The sequence below is a fragment of the Psammomys obesus genome, unplaced genomic scaffold, assembly GCF_907164565.1.
Source record: "Psammomys obesus unplaced genomic scaffold, mPsaObe1.curated_primary_1811, whole genome shotgun sequence".
Lineage (NCBI taxonomy): Eukaryota > Metazoa > Chordata > Mammalia > Rodentia > Muridae > Psammomys > Psammomys obesus.
The window spans coordinates 3,942,376-3,961,738 of record NW_026596040.1 but is presented as its reverse complement, the minus strand read 5'-3'; the positions used below and the strand labels follow the sequence as shown (position 1 = coordinate 3,961,738).

Sequence of the window (19,363 nt, the reverse complement as noted above, 5' to 3'; positions counted from 1 at the left end):
GGATCTTTGAGGTTTTTGGTTAAATTTATTCAGGTGTGACTTTCTTCTTTGTATTTATTATAAATGGTTCTTTTCCAAGTGTTTTAGATAGTTAGTTGCCCATATGTAGAAATACTATAATTTTGTATATTAATTCTGTATCTGAAATTTTATTGAACTTATTAATTCTAACATCTTTTTTGGGCAAATCTTTTAAAGATCTTTCTGTGGTAAGATCATTTCATCAACAAACATGCACATTTTTTTCCTTCCTTTTCTATTTAACTGCCTATAATTGCTTCCTCTTGTCTAATTGTTAGACTTCAGTAGAATGTTAAATAGAAGAGGTGAGGATAGTCCTTTTTTTTTTCTCACACAACTTTATGCATGACAGCTATAAACTTTTCATCACTGTGTATCTTTCTCAAGCCTGTGCTGAAGAGAGTCCACATACAGTAAGAGCTCAGGCAGTGGGTGCTGTGTGTTAGATGACATGCTGCTCAGGCGGTTGGCGCCGTGTGTTATAGGACAAGCTTCTCAATTTGAGAGGATCACATAGATGTGTAATAGAATCTGAGCATACCTATTGGCACACAGAACGAGAGAGATGTTTTAATCTGCAAAGTTGGCATAATTTGTTACACAGAATAAATAACCAATAAAGTGAATTTGAAAAAAAAAATCACGTGATCAGCTTCACTATGCAGACCAGGCTGACCTCAAACTCAGAGATTTGGCTGCCTCTACCTCCCGAGTGCTGGAATTAAAGGCCTGTGGCACCACATACCTTTTCAAATGTCCTTTTGGACCACATGTATTAGAACAAGTTTTCTTTGACAGTAGGGAATTATATTATCCACTGTAAAAATGGATTCTTAAAAAAGAAATCCAAACTAACAACCACACACCCTAAACTAACATGTCCAGATTTTTTTACCATGTCCAAACCAGACCTTTAAAGTTATTTTCAAATGGTTTGACTTGCCCACAATTGTCTCTGTAACAAGTATTTCACACGCTGCTGCATTCCATCGCTGCTTCAGCCTTCTGATCAGCATGAGAAGAATTACAGTGATAGCACTAATAATGGGGCCTTCTCCAAGAGTGGCTGAAATAACAAATTAATTTATCACACATTGAAAAATGTATTTCACAAACTTAAGGAAAGAGCACGTCTGTGTGATTGTCTAATGAGAACGCTTCATTCCTCAGCATTTGTAGTTGTCCCTAACCACAGAGACAAACTGGCTAAAAAAGAACACTCCGAGACAAGGTTGTTATCACGGCATTGTCTTCCAAGCCTCCGTGGAGAAAAGTGAATTCTGGCCTCAGAAGAAACCGAGTGGGAGCAGCTCAAACAAAAAGTTACCATGTAGGTTGAGGTTTGGCTTTGTGGTGTTTTTGGAAGTGGGGGCGGTTGGGGGTGTGGTCACGGACGTAGCTGGTGCTAACTTCACTCTCTGATGTGCAGAGATGGAAGCAAAGCTTCCCAGGATCATGTTCATTGTGGTGTAAGGTGCCCTTTCTCAATGAAGGGGTGTCAACAAGAGGAAAAGCTGGTTTTGGAAGCAAAACTGAATTCTCTGTATGGAATAATGATTGAGTATGGACACAGATCCTCAGTTTGTCTGTGCTGTTTCATAATAAGGGGAGCAGTTAGATGGAAATAGAGTCCCTTAGCCAGGGTCTTCTGAAGCAGTGGTCTTGTGTTGGACTATCTGGTCCCAAACGAATCTAATTGAGATATATAGCCTCCATACTATAACTCCATAACTCCCCAGCCCTATAGGATGGGGAAATCTCTAGAATTTTGAGCTGATCCCTCAAAATCAAGTCCCATTCATTGCATTAATGAGGCTCTATATCTAACGCGCATTCTATTATTTAATAAGCCACCAATTTCACCACTGAAAATTTTGTTTTTCACGTACCTTGTGCTAATTTTCTTTCAAGGATAAAGATAATCGAAATTCCTAGAGTGAGGTTGATTAGAATAGTCGCTACAGCCACTGGAGTGTGAAGCCCACATGAGGGCATTAGCTGTGCCTGGCATATGATAGGGTGTAACGCATGCATGTCATAGTTTTACACTGTGCACGCTGAAGTGCCTTGAAGCAAATCGTAGGCAGCCTAACAGCCAGATTCAAGCATCAGCTCGTGAACTAAAGAGTGTGCTCTGTTTCTCAAAGGCTGTTTAGTGTGATGTGGGATTCTGGGCGTGAGCTTAACATAGTGATTGAATGTGAAGCTTTATGGAAAGGCCCATTGGCCAGACCCCCAGCTTTTCCTTTATATAACAGGTGATGATAATTTTATTCCATGGGGATTTGAAAGGATTTCATAAGTCTGTGAGCATGCTTGGCACATGTTAAACTTCAGTGATTGCTAGTATTAAAAGATGTTTTCTGATAAAAGTGTTATTTCTAGGTAAATAGCTCTGTGTGTGTTGTGTGTGTGTGTGTGTGTGTGTGTGTGTGTGTGTGTATGGATGTGGAAGACAGAAGACAACCTCTGGCATTACACCTCAGATGCCATTCATCTTGGTTTCTGGCATAGCACCTGTCACTGGGGCTCACCGGGCAGGCTAGGCTGGCAAGCCAGAGGATGGCAGGGCTGGCCACCTGTCTGCGCCTCCCCAGCACTGGGGTTGCCAGTGCACACACCACCATGCCTGGCTCTGCACTTCTATTCTGAGGTTGAACTCTGGTCCTCTTGCTGGCAAGACAGTTTACTGGCTGAGTTAACTCCTCAGCCTTATAAACAGCCTTTTCAATGCGTACCTGAGTAAGATATTGGTTGGTATTTTGTTGTGACAAGAATCTCTCTATTGTAGTATCATTGGCTGGCCTGGAATGTGCTATGTAGCCCGGCTGGCCTGAAATTTATAACCTTGCTTTAGCTTCCAAGTGTACTTTACAGGTGTGGGCCACCATAGACCACCTAGATGAAATTGTAATTGCCTTTGGAAATCTCTTGACAGTTAATCAAGCTTGGCTGTAGGTGTTAATGCTTCCCCCTTTCGCTTCATTATTGGCTTGGGTCCCAGAACCCTGACTAGGGGCGATGAGGGGAATGAAGAAACGACTTGCACAAGGATATAGAAAAGCTGTGATGAGGAGGTCTGGGCTCTCTAATGGAGAAGCCACAGCACCCTGGGAGCTCAGTGTATCTGTTATACATAGTTGAACAGGGAGGCAGGGTTATTACCTACAGATTATTATATAGAGCTGGAAGAGGATGCAGATCTAGTTAGTTTCTATAGGACTCTGAGGGGAGCAGCCTCCAGGCCATGAGCATCCAGTAGGAGAAAGCTCTGCTCAACATTATCTGCACATTGTCAACATTTGCACTGAGACCCAAGGAAGGCTTTGCCTTCCCTCTGAGCCTCACCCAGGGAAGGGTTTGCCGTTCCCAGGTCTGAAGCATTGGGATCTTTGTTACAGCTCTGCCCCTGTCAAACTGTACATGTCCGCTCGGGACTTCACTGGCTCCCAGTATCTCTTCTTCCGTGTGTGTGTGTGTGTGTGTGTGTGTGTGTGTGTGTATGCGCGCACATGCTGTTGGAGATCAAACTTACAGTCTCATACATGCTCAGTAACCTCTCTTTCAGTGAGCTATGTCCCCAGCCTTGAATAAGACTTCAGATGTAGAAAAATGTACACTGTTGCTTTTGTGTGTCAACTTGTTACAACCTGGAGTCATCAGAGAGGAAGGAGCCCCAGTTGAAGGAATGTGTCTGTGAGTTCCAGCAGTTAGGCATTTTTGCAGTTAGTGATCAATGGGGAAGGACCCAGCCCATTGGTAGTGTTATCATCCCTGGGCAGGCAGTCCTGGATTCTGTAGGAAAGCAGACCGAGTAAGCCATGTGAGGCAGGCCAGTAAGCAGCATCTCTTCATGGCTTCAGCATCAGTTCCTGCCTTCATGTTTCTGTCCTGACTGAGTTTCCATTCTGATTTCCCTTCTTAGCTCTTATTGTGACACTTTTTTTTTTTTCTAATGCTTCTTTGTTCTACTCAACTGGGCACTGGGACATTTGGAAGCTGAGTTCTCTTGACTGTCCTGGATTAAATCTCCCATCAATGTGATAGATTTCCAAGCCTGTACGTTCACTCTGTTGTGCAAAATTCAAATATATAAAGGCAATGGAAGCAGGAATATGTGGCCAGCATAAATTTTTATCTTCCTGATGTAAACCTGAGGCAGGCACAGAACTTAAAGATTAGACATTCTGTACCAAGAATCACTCCTACCCCCCCCCAAAAAAAAAAGAACAATAAAGGTAGGCAGGAAGGAAGGAAGAAAGGAAGGAAGGATGAACAGGGTTTGCACAGTTTGTGTACTGAATGTTTTTGAGGTGCAGATCTGCAGAGCAAAAGAGCACTTGTAGGTTTGAGCTTGTCCTCAACTAATATCCTTGCACTAAATTAAGGCTCTCAGTTTGACCAAAAAGAACAGAAAATCCTACCAGTCATCTCAGCCTGGGAGTTAAATTCACAAGTGTAGGAATGGCTGCCTGCATTGAAATATACAGAGACAGAAGCACCAGCCAAAGAGCATGCATGGACCGGACCTAGGCCCCCTACACATATGTAACCAATAGAGAGTTTGATTTTCATGTGGTTTCTCTAGTAAGTTTAGCAGGTGCTGTCTATGAATGGACTCAGTTACTTGCCTTCCATCATTTCCCCCTAATGGGGTTGCCTTACTTGGCCTCAGCAGATGAGGATTAGCTCAGTCCTGATTTGACTTATTTTGCTAGGGTGGGTTGGTGTGGGGGGTCCATTTCCGAGGTGAAGGGGAGGATTGATGGGGTAAGAGAGTGGAAGGGAGGGACCATGAGGAGAGGGGGGAGGGGGCTACTGTGGTACCATTTTATTTTAAATCTCTATTTTATTGGGGTTTCTTATACATCTACCTCCCTTCCATCCCACCACCACCCCAGGTAGGAGGAGAAAAGGAAGGTTAGAAGGGATTAGTGACAGAGTTCTTTTAAGTTACTTCCAGCTGTTAGGGTTGTTGGGTTCTTTGGGGGCAATACCAATTTCAATCATTAGGATATCCAGCAGTTCAGCAAACCAGCAACAGCAAACACAACAGTAGGACAAGCAAGCACCTTTCTTCCTCTCTGGGCATCCCTCGAAGCTTTCCTGTCTCTGGGCTCTGGAATTTATACCCTTTCAGAGTCCTCAGAATTAAACTATCTTCAGCTGACAAAGACCACACCCCTCTCCAAGCCCCTTGAGGCTGTTATCAGCTGTGGACAAACTAAAAGCAGCCCCATATCCCACACTTGGGATTAGAACAAAAACATGTTTACGTAGTGTAACTGAGTTTTTAAAGAAACCAAAAACTTCCACTTCAGGCTATGATCAGGATGTAAAGTGAATGTATAAATTAAAAATAAATTTAAAAAAAAGAAAAGAAAGAAAGATAAATGCATTTCTTACTGGCAGGTACAGTAGTCTACTTGCAGTTCTGTGCTTGTACCCTGTGGTATACTACTTGAAAGCTCTCTGGGTTCCCTGATGTGTGGAGTTGAGTACTTTTCCTATTCTGGGGAGTGATTTCTTTTCTAGACTTGTCTGTGGTAGGAGCTAATCTTTTGGCACTGGACTCCGTTGTTGTGTTTATGCTTTGAGGGACCTCAGCAGTGGGCAGAACCCACTTGGAAGAGGGTTCCATGTCTGCCTGTGCCTATTAGGGGCCAGAGGAGTATTGTGTTTAGTGACTTTGAGTTTGTTGGAGTGATTTTTTTTTTTTTTTTTTTTTTTTTGGTCATTTTCAGTTGTTTGTTTTTAATTTTCCTTGCTGTCTGGGATCTGGCATTTGACTCATTAGTCCTTGGAGATGCCTAAACCATTTCTCTTTCTTTCTGCCTTTAACCCTCTCTTTTCCTTTTCCTCCTTTCTCTCACCCTACTCTTTCTGGCTTTTTGTTGTCATTGCTGTTGTTGATTTGAGACAGTGTCAGTGTAACCTATGCTGGCCCTGGAATTCACAATATAGAACAGGATGGTGTTGAATTCATGGTGATCCTCCTGCTTCAAGTCCCAAGTACTAAGATTACAGGCATAAGCCATCACATCTGGTCCTAAACTGTTTTCTCTATTTTTCTCCAAATTTCCTGAGCAAAAGAAAATGCTATCTTTGGCAGTTAATTAATTTATTTTATATTGATTCTCAGCTTAAGTAGAATTTAAAGGCTATAATTAAAATTTTTCTTGATCAGTGACCTTTAGTGGGGTATAGCTTTTGTTATTTTTAAAAAAAATACTTACATTTGTTAAAAACCCGACTTTTTTTTTATTAGTTTCTAATCTTCTTGATATATCGGAAATAGTTAAAATTGAAAGAAATTGTGGCATTCTTCTCCCAAAGACTTTTAAAATCTTTTACACTTTTTTTTATGAGGCTTGTTCAAAGACTGTTTCTAAGTAACTAGTACATGAACTGAATAACTATTACATATTTTAAGTTAGATACTTTGTAAAGCTAGTCATGATGATACCCTGCCCAGAACAGCTGTGTGACCTTGGACAAACCATTAAGATCTCCTGTCTCATTTTCCTTGTCTATAGAATGAGGACAGTATTGGTTTCTACTTCAGAGAGTCCTTGGCAAGAGTAAATGATAACTAAAACAACATAGTTCAGGACTTAGCACAAGGCAAATGATTGATTGTTGTGTTGTCATTATTTAAAAACCAGAGTGCAAGAAAGTTAAAAGCAAAAGCTTATTTTCCCCATTATAGCATTGCAGACAATGGTGGTTATAATGAGCCTGCCTGTGGAGTCAGCCTGACTTGGCTTTCAGTCTCAGAGCCCTTTCTCATCTTGTAGTCCAATCTTTCTCTGGGTGACATTTGAATAATGCTGTCCCTGCCATGAGTATGAGAATCACAAGGAAGTGTAACCAAGCACTTAAAATACCTTGGCATACCGGAAACACACCGTAAGTGATCATTTTGTACAAACGGCTTGGTAGTGTATGCTTGTAATCCTAGCACTCAGGATTCTGAGGCAGGAGAATCATGTCTGTACTGTATAGCAAGACTTTGGCAAAACAAACAAACAAACAAAAACCCAATGACTCAATTTTTCCATCTAGATTTTATATACAGGCTTCAAACATTGATGTCTATAATATTAATACAGTTATACGTCTCTTTTAAAAGAACATTTCATCCCAAATGCCTTTTACACTAACTACATAAACTTCAACATAAACGTCATTTTCATTGCTATATAATGTTTCATTTAGTAGTTATAACTTACTTTGCTCTTTACTACTGAGCATAGAGTTATTTCTAACTCAAAATATTACTCAGTGTTACAGTGTCACAACATCTCCAGGTTAGAAACTTTCATGTTTGTAACGCCCGCCATCTTAGAAAAGATTGACTGAACAGCTCCTACATATGAACTATTCCCCTGGTCTTTGTGAAGTTTTCTGTTTCTTGCTGAGTGACTTCCAGGTGGAATGTACTACTTTATCCGCAGGACCTAGAAATTCCTCAGGGTTCACTGGACATTTGTTGGCTTAATGAACATATTAAATTATTTTCCAGGAATGGTAAGCATTTTATGATTCTCTTGTATTTTAAATTAATATTCAAGCAAAGTAATTTCTTTTCAAATCTAGAAACAATGGGATGGTAATGAAATCATTAAGCGTAGGTAGTATAGTTTACCCCAATTATTTTACTTACTGCCATTATTGTCATCTACTCATTTTTAGTTAGTATTCAAAACAATGGTTTTCACTGTGGCATTTTCAGACCTTCATGTGTATATATTTTGTTACTATTTGGGTCCCCACAATCTTCTGTCCCCACCCCCACTTTTCTCCTCTTATTGGGCTCCCTTTGCCCTGTGAATCATTTCTCTTTCTGCCTTTGTGTCACACATATTTTATTAACCTCTTTTGGTTCCCCCTTTAGATTTTTTTCTTCCCTCTGACAGCTCTATTTTACTGCACACACACATATACCTATATGATTTAAATCTATATTCAACATATGGAGTAAAGCACACCACATTTGTCTTTCTGAGCCTGGCTTTTGCTTACCACAATGATCTCCAGTTCCATCCATTTTCCTGAAGATGCTTTATTTTGTTCTTCTTTATGGCCAAGAAAAGCCCTCTTGTGTGTATGAACTGTGTTTCCTTTTTCTAGTCATGTGTCAAATGAGCCCCCAGGCTTCTCCTTTTCTACCATGAACTATGAACAGTAGGCATGGATGTGCAAGTATTCTGTGGTGGGATGACACAGGAAACAGAGTACTTATGTACATCGTCTTATGCAGATGGCTCAACACTTGTCTGTGGTGGGTACCTCATGAGAAAGGTCAGTTACTCTGCCTAAGATCACACGGGGTGAAAGGCGTCGTGCCATAGTCAGGTCAGGAGGTTAGATCCCAGTCTGAACACAGAAGAACATCCATGTTTTTAATATGAAAATTTATTACTGTGTTTCTGTTATCAAAACTTACACTCTTGGTCTTAAGAGTGCTGGAGATTGAGGGCAGAGCCTTGTGTATGCCAAGCAAATGCTCTGGCACTGAGCTATACTCCAGGCCTAAACTAAGTGGCTTTAAGATGGATAGCCATCTCCTCCTTCTGATTTTACTTTCCTAGAGGCAACTCCTCTATTTCTATCATTGTAACGGATATCTCCCAGAGATCCTGAATTCCAAATGAGCTAAATAGATAGAAGAGTTGTCCCCCAACTTGGAGGATTTTACACAAGTTTTTCCATAAGAGCCAGAATTGCTTTCAATGCTTGGTTTTAGGAGGGGAGGAGGAAGGGGCTTATGGGGGGGATACAAAATGAATAAAGTGTAATTAATAAAATAAAAAAAGGAAAAAAGGTAATTCCTTTAAATACTTTATTTAATCAAAGGAATGAATATTAAATACTTTTTTAATCAAAGGAAAAAAGTTAACATCAAGGACAGGTTTATAACTTTATGGTGATACACAGGTATAATTCTAACTCTCAGGAGGCTGAGGCAGAAGCATTTCAGGTTTAAAGCCAGCCTGGACTGCATAGCAAGAGCCTGTAACAAAACCAAAATGGAACAAAACAAAATGAAAATAAGTAAACAAACAAACAAAAACCAAAACAAAACAGCAACAAAACCAACTAACTAGCCAAACAAATGAAGTCAGTAGTCATTGACGTTTAAATCTGTATGGAAAGATTTTATTTGCTTATTTATTTATTTATAAAGATTTATTATGTATACAGTGTTCTGTCTGCATGTATGCTTGCGAGCCAGAAGAGGGCACCAGATGCCATTATAGATGGTTTATGATGGACAGAGATGGTGTGAGGAGTAGGGAATGTATCCCATGGATGGAGACTTCTAAGTGGATATGGATGTTTGGTTGCGGGGCAGTCTTGGGTGGGGTGTGACTTAATGTGAGAAACGGACCTTGATTAACGGTGAAAGAAATGTGTTTCACATGAAGTTCAAAACAGGAGAAAGAAGACTATGTACAGGTTACATTTCCAGGCAGTCAAAATTAAGGCAGATGAAGCTGTGTCAGAAGATGGAGGAAGAACTTGATAACAGAAGCATGCCGGAGATGCTTGTCTATGGGGAAAAGGAACTGTGGAAAGGACAGTGCCAGGTGTCCTGTTTGGCTGTAGATTTCCCCAAATCATATGGGTTGCTTTCAGCCCTCTGCTGAGGATTTTCTTTCTGGTTTAGAAAATATAAAGTCTTTCCCAAGTTTTAGATTTTATGATTTGGACGATGTATTATTTCCTGTTGCAAGCTGTGAGAATTAAATATTCTCCTTCTGGAGAGAGGAAGATTAATAATGTGAAGTGGAGTATGGGAGTCATTGTAGCACTTAATGTTATGCAGTCACACCTAAAGATTTGGGGGTGATTAATGAAGATAACAATGAACCTTGCTGAAGAATGTATCAACTACTGTGGGAAACATATCAAAGTTACATATTGTATCTGATTGCTCCTGTTTAAAGAGTATTATATTTGAGATAATTTGTAGATGTGATTAGATACTGACTCATATTAAAATTCATGACATTTTGTTTGGGAACAGGACTGAAATATCTGATTTGTTTATCGGAATTTTCGAGCCACAGTCAATAGGGAAGGGGGAGAAGCTCTTGATACCAATCCAGCATTGTTATCCGGTTTTCACATTTGCGTTTGAGCTTCCAGCCTTGCCAAATTCTAGACTCCTCTGCTTGATTGCCTTGAATCAAATGGAGGCTCCGTTTCTTAGTTACTGTGTGGGTTTGGATGGGATGTTTAATGTCTCTGAGCTTTGGTGTCATCTTCAAACACAAATAACAATCCTTTAGGGCAGATGAAAGGTAGAAGAGGTTTGTTCTGGGAAGGTTCTCACACAGTGTTTGGCACACAGCATGTGCTAATAAATCTTCCTTATTGTTATTTGGTGCTATTCCAGTTTTGTAGACGAAGGTAGCTCTAAATTGAGAAGAATTGGGCATCCGATTAAAAGATGCTTTGTTGTGACAAAAGATTTCTTTCTGGAGGGCTTTGCTTAGTGCCTCTCTTATATTTTGATGAGAAAGCTGGATACAGATAGCTTCCCTTCCCCTCCACTCCCTCCCCCTCTTTCCCTTGCTCTCTCAGTTTTTTCTCTCCCTCCTTTCCTTCACAAATGATGCCCATCCTATCGTGTTCCAGTGTAGGTGGGATTCAGCAGCGGATACTCCTCATAGAGTCTTTATTTGATCCCATAGAATATACCTTCTCATGGGAGTGACAGACAGGCAGCGTATTGTGGACACTTGAGAGTTGTTGTATGAATGCTATAAAGGCAGTGGGGCCTGGTGTTTTGATCTAGACTGGCTGGGCTGGGTGAGCAGGGCTGGCCCCAGGAGCAGGTATTATTCTCTGAGGAAGACCTGGGGATATTCCCCAGAGAGAACAGCCAGTGAGAAAGAAGGCGCAGATGTGTCTCTGAGTAAGCTGTCGTGTGAGTCATGTACGTGGTCAGAGGAGAACGCAGAGGGATATGGCTAGAAGATTGGGATGGTAACAGACCAGACACTCCCTGATGAGCACGGTGATGGCCACAGGTCATGTTGGGAGTTGAGGCAGCCAAGTGTTATTACTCTGTCTCTTAGTCATGTCTTCACAAGTCTGCATCCTTAACAAAGTGTTTCTGAACAAGTTCTTAACAGAAAAGGGGAGCTGAAGGGTAATGTAGTTTATGAAGTCAATTTGATGACATTTTTTTAAAGTGATCAATGGTTTTATAATGCAAATTTCAGCATTGAATAGTATCTCTCTTTCTCCGTATTTGTTGAATAATCTAGATTTCCCCAGACCTGGTGTGCGCTGCTGGCTCTTTTGGCATCATCCCTTCTTCTTTCTTCCTCTCATATCTTCATCCTTTCCTTGTTTTGTTCCTTCATCTCTGTGGCAGCTCTTGTGATGCTGAGCTTCCCACCACAACTTCAAGGATGAGGTAGCTGTACATCAGCTCATCCCAAACTCATTGTAGCATTCACAAGTTGTATGTTGATAAGTTTTACAACCCATCAGCATTGAGCACCTACTGCATGTTAGATTCTACTCGGATACTGGGATTCAAACATAAGCAAAGTTATTTACCTGGCTGAGCACCTTGCCATCTCATCTAAAGTGAATGCAGATTGTTGATTGGTTAACTAGTGGATTCATTCATTCATTCATTCATTCATTCATTCATTGGACAGTTATGATTGTCTTCTGTGTCCCAAGGCTGTGTTTTTCCACAGGATACATCCTTTTTTGTTTGCCTGTTATGATTATTCTGTGTGTGTTGAGGGTAGAAGTTGGGCCCTGGGAGTATCACATGCCATGGTGTGTGTGTGTATGTGTGTGTGTGTGTGTGTGTGTGTGTGTGTGTGCATGTGTCTGTAAGACAGAACAACTTTGTGAAGTAGTTCATCACCTTTTGCTTTTGTTCTAGAGATCAAACTCGGGTGGTCAGGACTGCATGGCAAATGTCTTTATCTGATAAGCCTCATCATCAGCCTCCCTTCCCACTCTCTGTCCCTTCCTCCCCCTTTCTCTCTTTCAAGACTGGCTTTCATGTACCTCAGGCTGATCTTGAACTTGCTATGTAGCCAAAGATGACCTTGAATTTCTCCTCCCCCCACTATCTCCTAAATGCTAAGCTTGCAGGCATATGCCACCACAAGTGGTTTTTAAACAGTGCTGGGGATGGAGCTTTGTGCATGCTGGTAGCCAGCTAAGCTATGTCTCCAGCCTCACAGGATTACAGGAAGATTTAGGGGAAGCACAGCTATTTAATTATGGGGTGTTTACCATAAACTAGCATTTTAACACTAAGAATTGTGGTAATCAGATTAGACATGATTTTATCCAAATTTTAAAACAAGCTCGTGTTGGTGCCTCTATTCAAAGAGGAGGCAGTTGAGATATAGAAAATTTTAAATCTTGCACAGTTTCCCAGCAAGCTTGGATATAACTCAAATGTCTCCAGTAGAGTCATTAGCCAATTGCAGTGTCATTTGTGGCTACATAGGAAGGGGGTTTTTTTGTGCTATTGTCTCTTCCAGGAAGAAGTGGAGATAAGGAGGGGGAAAAGGGTGGGTATAGGTGGGGCATCAGGAGCTTGAAAGGTGGAAAGAATAATCATCCTGTTTCCTTCTCCTTTCTGTCCAGTTTCCTGTGGTAACTGAGTAACAGTGAAAGTGCTGTGTGCATCTCCTTGCTCCCATGCCTTTCCCCCGTGTTCCCCTTCTACCTTCTCTGGTACCAGTGACTCATAACGAGACTGGGTAGTTTACCCATGTCTCTCCTTTTCACGCTCTTTTTCTTCTGTAAGTTACAGCACTTCTCAGAGATTGTCTCACCTTTCAGTTTTTCATTCTTCCATGAGACCATGACCTCTGGGTGCTGCTGTCTGCAGCCACATACACACAGTGGCAGCTGGTACTATGGATGGCATCTTAATTAGGGTTTCTACTGTGGTGATGAAGAAAGAGTTTATTTTGCTTCCACAGCACAGCCCACCATTGAAGGAAGTCAGGGCAGGAACTCAAGGCAGCAACCCAGAGGCAGGAACTGAGAGGCCATGAAGGAATGCTTTCTTACTGTCTTGCTTCTCATGGCCTGCTCAGGTTTTTTTTTTTTTTTTTTTTTAAATACATTCTAATTCTACCTGCCCAGGTATAGCACCACCTACAATAGGCTGGGCCCTTCTTCATCAATCAAGAAAATATTCTAGGGTTGGGGATTTAGCTCTGTGGTAGAGCGCTTGCATAGCAAGCACAAGGCCCTGGGTTCTGTCCTCAGTTCTGGGGGAAAAAAAATAAAAAATAAAAAAAGGAAATATTCTATAGGCTTACCAACAGACCAACCTTATAGAACCATTTTCCCAAGTGAGGTTCCCTCCTTTCAGATGACTCTAGCTTGTGTCAAGTTGACAAAAATTTAGCCAGCACAGGCAGTATTTGCTCTAAAGGCATGAACCACAAGAAGGAGTTATCTCCAGTGGGGTCTTTGACACCAATTTTTTTTTTTTTATCACTGTGATAATTAAGTGAGCATCTCCTTTATTAAGAGCTCTGCGTGGGGCATGCCTTTGGGGAACTGCTCTGATGTTGTAATTTTGGTAGGCTCTACTATGACTCCCTTTGGAGCCTCCCAGGTAAATCAGAGCTTCTTAAGGGAGTGTCAGCCTGATTATAAAATAAACACCCTGTTTGAATTTAGCCACCTTTGGTTCTCTCTCTCCTGGAGACAGGCTTTGATCTTGCAGCAATAATCAGCGCTTTCTCAGGAATGGAGCGTGCTCTTTGTGAAGGGTTTTGAACCTGAAAGTCTCCCAGACTAGAGAATGAGAGTGCATCGCTCTCCTGGCATTAGGGACATGTGACCCTGAGGTGGCTTATGTGCCTGTGCACTGACAAATGGGGAAAGGTAGCCTAGTGATATAGAAAATAAAACATCCTGAGGCTAGAGAAATGATGAGAGCAAGCGGGTTTATGCTTTGTCAGTCCGAAAAGCTTTTAAGGTATATCTAAAAGGTGATGCACTTAATGTTTGCTCCATATGGAGGCCTCATTGTGTGATAAGGGGTATAAATTTAGGGTCTTTAAGCAGCTCTCGGGACATGAGATTTGAGTGTTAGAGTGAACTTTATTTGAAAGTACTATCAGCTGGGCTTTGATTTGGCCCCTCCTTACTAAAGAGGGGCGCCAAGTAATGACTGTCATACCTGTTAGGATTTTTTAAAAATTTACTTTGTAAGCCTTTTTCTTGCCTTCACTCTCCTCTTTCTAAATCTAACTGTTATTCTTAAGAGTAAAGTCGTATAAGAGGGGAAAAGAGGGAAAGAAAAATCAACTGTCACATTGCGAACATAATTGATTCAATAAATAACGTCTTTGAATTCCCAGGGCAAACCTCGGAATCTTTATTTATGTCAGTTAGTGGCCCAGTAAGTGGTGGGGGTCTTAATTTAGATGGATGAGATGGATCATGGGTTAGTTCTGCCTTCCCAGGGAGGAATGTGCATTACTTGTTTTAAAGACATATCATCTGGATGTGTACTCCGAAGAAGCTGAAAAGGAATTTATGTGGGAGTTTTCATTCTTCCTGGAAAACAAGAGGACAATTAATTATTTAGTGGGGTTGTTGGAACAAGGAAAACTTGAAATGAGAAAGAAAATTCCTTGTAAATTCTGTCAGGGCAGGCACTTTATCTTAGCTGTTCACCATTTACTATCCAATTCGCATAGTAGGCACACAGTAAACATTTAAATGAGAACAGAGGGGAACACCATCTTGGTCTGGTTCTGAGAATTTGGTTGGATTTTATCCTTCCAGCTTTTTGCACCCCTGGTTCCCACCACTTCCTCCCAATGCTTTAGGGCAGTGGGGCTTTTTAAGATTTATTTTTAATTGTGTGTGTGTGTGTGTGTGTGTGTGTGTGTGTGTGTGTGAGTGAGTGTATGTGTGTGTGATTGCCGGCTCTAAATACGGTCCAAGTCTCCTGATTCTGATGACTGTGCTACTGGACTCGTGGTTCGCTGCACTGGTTCATCTGATGAGCCGTGCTTCTCTGCCTCTGCATGGACCCTTTAATGCTGCTTCTCTCTAAAGCTGCAGTGTTATCTGGGGTGATGGCCCTGGCACAACTGGAAAGACCTTCAGGATCGTATCTCATTTGTTCTGCCTTGGTATTAAGGATATTTGTATGTATGTGTGTATGTGTGGACATGAATGTTTGTATACGTGTGTACGTGTTTGTGTAATGTATGTATGTGTATATATGTGTGTGTATGTGTATGTGTAAAAGGAATTTTTATTTGCCTGTTGTCTTGGAGGCTTACTGTCACCTTCTGCTCACCTAGGCCTAGTCCTGGAGGCTTCTGGCCTCCATACAATCTAACCTAGGCCTAGGACATTTTCAGCCTCTGAGACTTACTGTTTAATAAGCTCACCCTTTCTTTTTCTTACTGAGCTCTGTGCTGGCTGGTTCAACTTAGCTGTTCTGGCTCCAACTCCTCTCCCAGCTGACTTACTCAATCTGGCTTTTCTCTCAGCCCCTGATTGCTCTGCTTGGCCTCCAACTAACGCCAGCAATCTTTTCTAATCTTCTGGTTCCTTCTCATTCTTTGGCTCATTCAATCTTCACCTGAGTTCTCTCTCTCTCTAACCTGTCTCTCTATTAGTGTCCTGGTAAAAAACTGCATCTTCTCTCTCTCATTGCCCCTTAAGTAGTTTCCCTTTCCTCTTCTCGTGAGAGTTGAGTGTATACCCTATTCTATCAAGTTTTTCTCTGATTCATTATTGTTTCTACCAATCAATTAGACATCACTTTAAAACATGGTGCTTCCTTCTACAAACTAACTTTACCTTCATTGTTTGGGATTAAAGGCATGTACTATCACGCCTGAATCTATCTAAGCTTTTCTTTACCTGAAACTTGCTCTATACCAGGCTGGCCTTGCACTCAGATCTGCTTGCCTCTGTCTCATGAATTAAAGGCGTGTTTGTACTCCAGCCAGCCTGAACAGACCTAGACGATCTCTGGATGTAATCTCTTGCCAGAGCAGCCATGTTCTGAATTAAGGGTCCTTTACATCTGTGTTTGTGTGTGTGTGTGTGTGTGTGTGTGTGTGTGTGTGTGTATGTGTGTGTTGTGGGTGTGTACATATCTTTGTGTGTGTGTATGGTGTATGTTCATGCTCATGTTGGGTATGCATATGTGCAACCAAGGTTTACATGTATATGCATATATATGGAGGCTAGAGGTTGCCGTAAGGCAACTTTACCAATATTTTCCCCCACATCTTTTTGAGATGGGTCTCTGGTTGAATCTGGAACCCATGGATTTGACTAGAATAGCTGAATGATGAACCCCATATATTCATCTATCTGTCTCTGTTCCCTTGCTTCCCAGTGATGGGAATATAGATGTGTGATTGACCTGTTTTGTTTTGTTTGTTTGTTTGATATTTGGTCTTTTTAAAGAAATGAGTTAGGAGTTTGAACTCAGTTCATTTTATTGCTACTATTTCATTGTTCAGCATTTCTAGTCTTTGTGAACAGCAGGTCCCTTTCCTTCTGGGCTTTGCACTCTTTAAGGCCCTACCTCACAGTTATGTCTCAGCCCCATCTTTGTACATGAAAGCTATTCTCTCGCCTGCAGACCTGATCTGTGAAGTAGGGCAGGGGGAATCTTTTGTCTTCTTTCCTCCTGGTAGGCAGGGTGGTATGGGCGGCCATGGAAGGATCAGTGCAGAAGAGCAGTGTGTGCATGCTTTTCCTGGCATCACCACATTAGAGCTTTGGGCACATACTTAACCCTCTTTGAACACCTGTGTTCTAACTAGGAAGGCAGCTTTGTCTGTTTCAAACAAGGTGTCAGAAAGGTGCAGATTTGCATGTGGAGTATGTTGGAGAGGGCTCTGGGCTCCAGGGAGCATCTCTGCACTGAGGGGGGAAGTAGGGGAGGCCAACTATGACACAGCTGCAGCAAAGAGCTCGGCTCTGCCGTGTGGAGTGACAAGAGTGCAATACTCTCAGAGTTGTTTGCAGTTGAGGGAAGGGAGCCATTACATCTTCATACCCACCAACCATAGGCTATGGGCTGGCCCCAGAGAGGGGGCATGACCTCAGGTGATGATCTGCCTTGGCTGAGAAGTCCTTGTGCCTGCAGCAGGCCATAATAGGCTCTAGCAGAAAGAGGCCTTCATCTTGGAGAGCATCTCAGTGGGGTATGGCAGCACCTGCTGCCCGCACCAACACGCTTGAACCTTGGCAGGGAAACCAGCACAATTCTCAGAGTTCGGCAAACATTTACAGTCGCCATTATCCCAAGTCTGGCAAGCTGTGCCACTTGTGAGACATTGCTTACATTGGCTTGGGCTGCTTTCTGATGTTGCAAGCGGATTCTAAACTCTGCTCTGCCCACCTCCCAAATAGCTCCAAGAGCATACGGAGAAAGCAAAAGGGGGGTTTGGAGTGAAATATTACAATAGTGTCAGGCATGACTGAGCCCTCTCTTCTGCAATGGATATATGGTTGGGACCTGGATTCCCTGAGGGGGAAAGGTTGTGACAAATGTAACGGTGCTTGTCTATGAAAGATGGCATTTTGATTTTTCTTTCTTCTCTCCATAGGGAATTAGAATAATGGAGATGCTGCTAAAGGAACAGTGTGGTTCCCCCTTAGTGGAATAAAGAATCGTCAGTAAGTATCAAAAGCAAAATCAGAATTATTTACTCAAGCCGTGTTTTCATGCTTATAAACCTGGCATTATGAATCAGCCTCCCTGGGCTATTCACGCTGTACGTTTCCCAGTGATACCCACAGAATACTATTTCACAGGCATTTTGTTATCTGCTCAGCAGCTTTATTTGCTTGGCTCTCTGATTTTCAAAGCAGGTTTGTACTGTCTGCAGAGTTACAACTGCTTTCAAATCGCTAAAACTGTTCAGTATAATCTACCATGATTGAGGCCCTTGAGGTGGCAGAGATTTGTAAAGACAGCTCTCAGGATCAACTGAGGCTTACCTTTTGTGTTCTCAGAACAAGAAGAAGAGAGACTTAAAGCTGTAATTGGGGCAGGAAGGATCACAAGCAAGGGATGTGTTGATTGGCCAGTAAAACAAATACATTTTACTAATCTGGAAACTAATCTCCAAGACCAAAATACAAAATTCCTTCAAATATGCAGCTTCCTGAATTTGTGAATAACTTTATTCCTGACCTTGTGTGGTGGATGGTAGTCAGTATTGTTTGTGTATTATCTTCAGGCTGTGAGTAGACAGTGTACGTGAAAAGGAAGTGAATTTAGTGTTTACATTTGGGTTCTAGCTCCAGGAAATCTCATTATATATGTACAAATATTCCAGAAATATGAAAAATTCACCAGTCCAAAATACTTCTGGTTCCAGGCATTTTGGGTAAGAGCTACTTGATCAGTATGCACTTCGCACTGCTTGAAATGCTGTTCTGAAGGGATCTGAGTCATAGGAATAATTCCTGGACCCTGGCTTGAGCGCCTTGAGGGGTTAGGAGTGTTTGTCACAGGCGCACACTAGTAATTCATAATTACCTTAGGCCGGCTTGAAGGGACACCACACATGGTTTTCCACAAACATCCCGCTATTCTCATTGTGGGGTACAATGGACTCGGAGAACAATTAACCGGCAGAGGTGATAGGATCACTCAGATACAAGTACCTTGACGTTCAAAGCCTGCCAGCCTCGCCTCTGAATGGGCATCAGTTGGAGGATTGCATTTCTGTTCGTTTGCAAGTCAGACACCATTCTGATGATGTTACGGGGGGGGGGGGGGCTAAGTAAGATAGTTTTATGTGGTACAGGCTTGGAAAATGGCAGGTGCCCATAAAGTGTTGGAATTAAGTCTAAATATGGTGTGCTCCTAAATCTACCCTGTTCCTTAAACAAATTCTAAAGAACCTGGGAACATCTGCCTGTTTTTCCTGGTGGCATACCTGTGAGGCTCACCAAATTAACTACTCGGTTCATGACTGTGATAAAATACCTTCCAGAAGCAACTTTAAGGAAGAGAGAATTATTTTGGCTTACATTTTAAGAAGGGATGGAGTCCATTATGGTGGGAAAACATGGCGGTGGGATTGTAAGGTAGCTGGTCACATTGCCTCACAGTAGGGAGCAGAGAGGCATAAATGTTGGTGCCCATCTTGTTTTCTCCTTTTTTTCCTTTATGTTAAATTCAGAATCCCAACCCATGACATGGTGTCACCAACACTCTGGGTATGTCTTCCCTTCTTGACTAAATCTCTCTGGAAATACCTTCACAGACTCACCTAGAACTGTGTCTCTCAGTCACCTCTGAATCCAGTGAGTTGACAATTAAAACAAG

The 19,363-nt window shown here is 41.9% G+C and overlaps 1 protein-coding gene across 2 annotated transcripts in view; it reads left to right on the top strand.

The window, feature by feature from the left end:
* The window catches only part of Prelid2 (PRELI domain containing 2), a 64,401-nt gene that overhangs the window by 40,582 nt on the left and 4,456 nt on the right, over nt 1-19,363 (top strand). For both annotated transcript variants that reach the window (XM_055622785.1, XM_055622784.1), the window contains exon 6: nt 17,631-17,700. In XM_055622785.1, coding sequence (XP_055478760.1) covers nt 17,631-17,690 — 60 coding nt within the window. In that variant the 3' untranslated portion in view covers nt 17,691-17,700. The remainder of the gene's footprint in view (nt 1-17,630; nt 17,701-19,363) is intronic.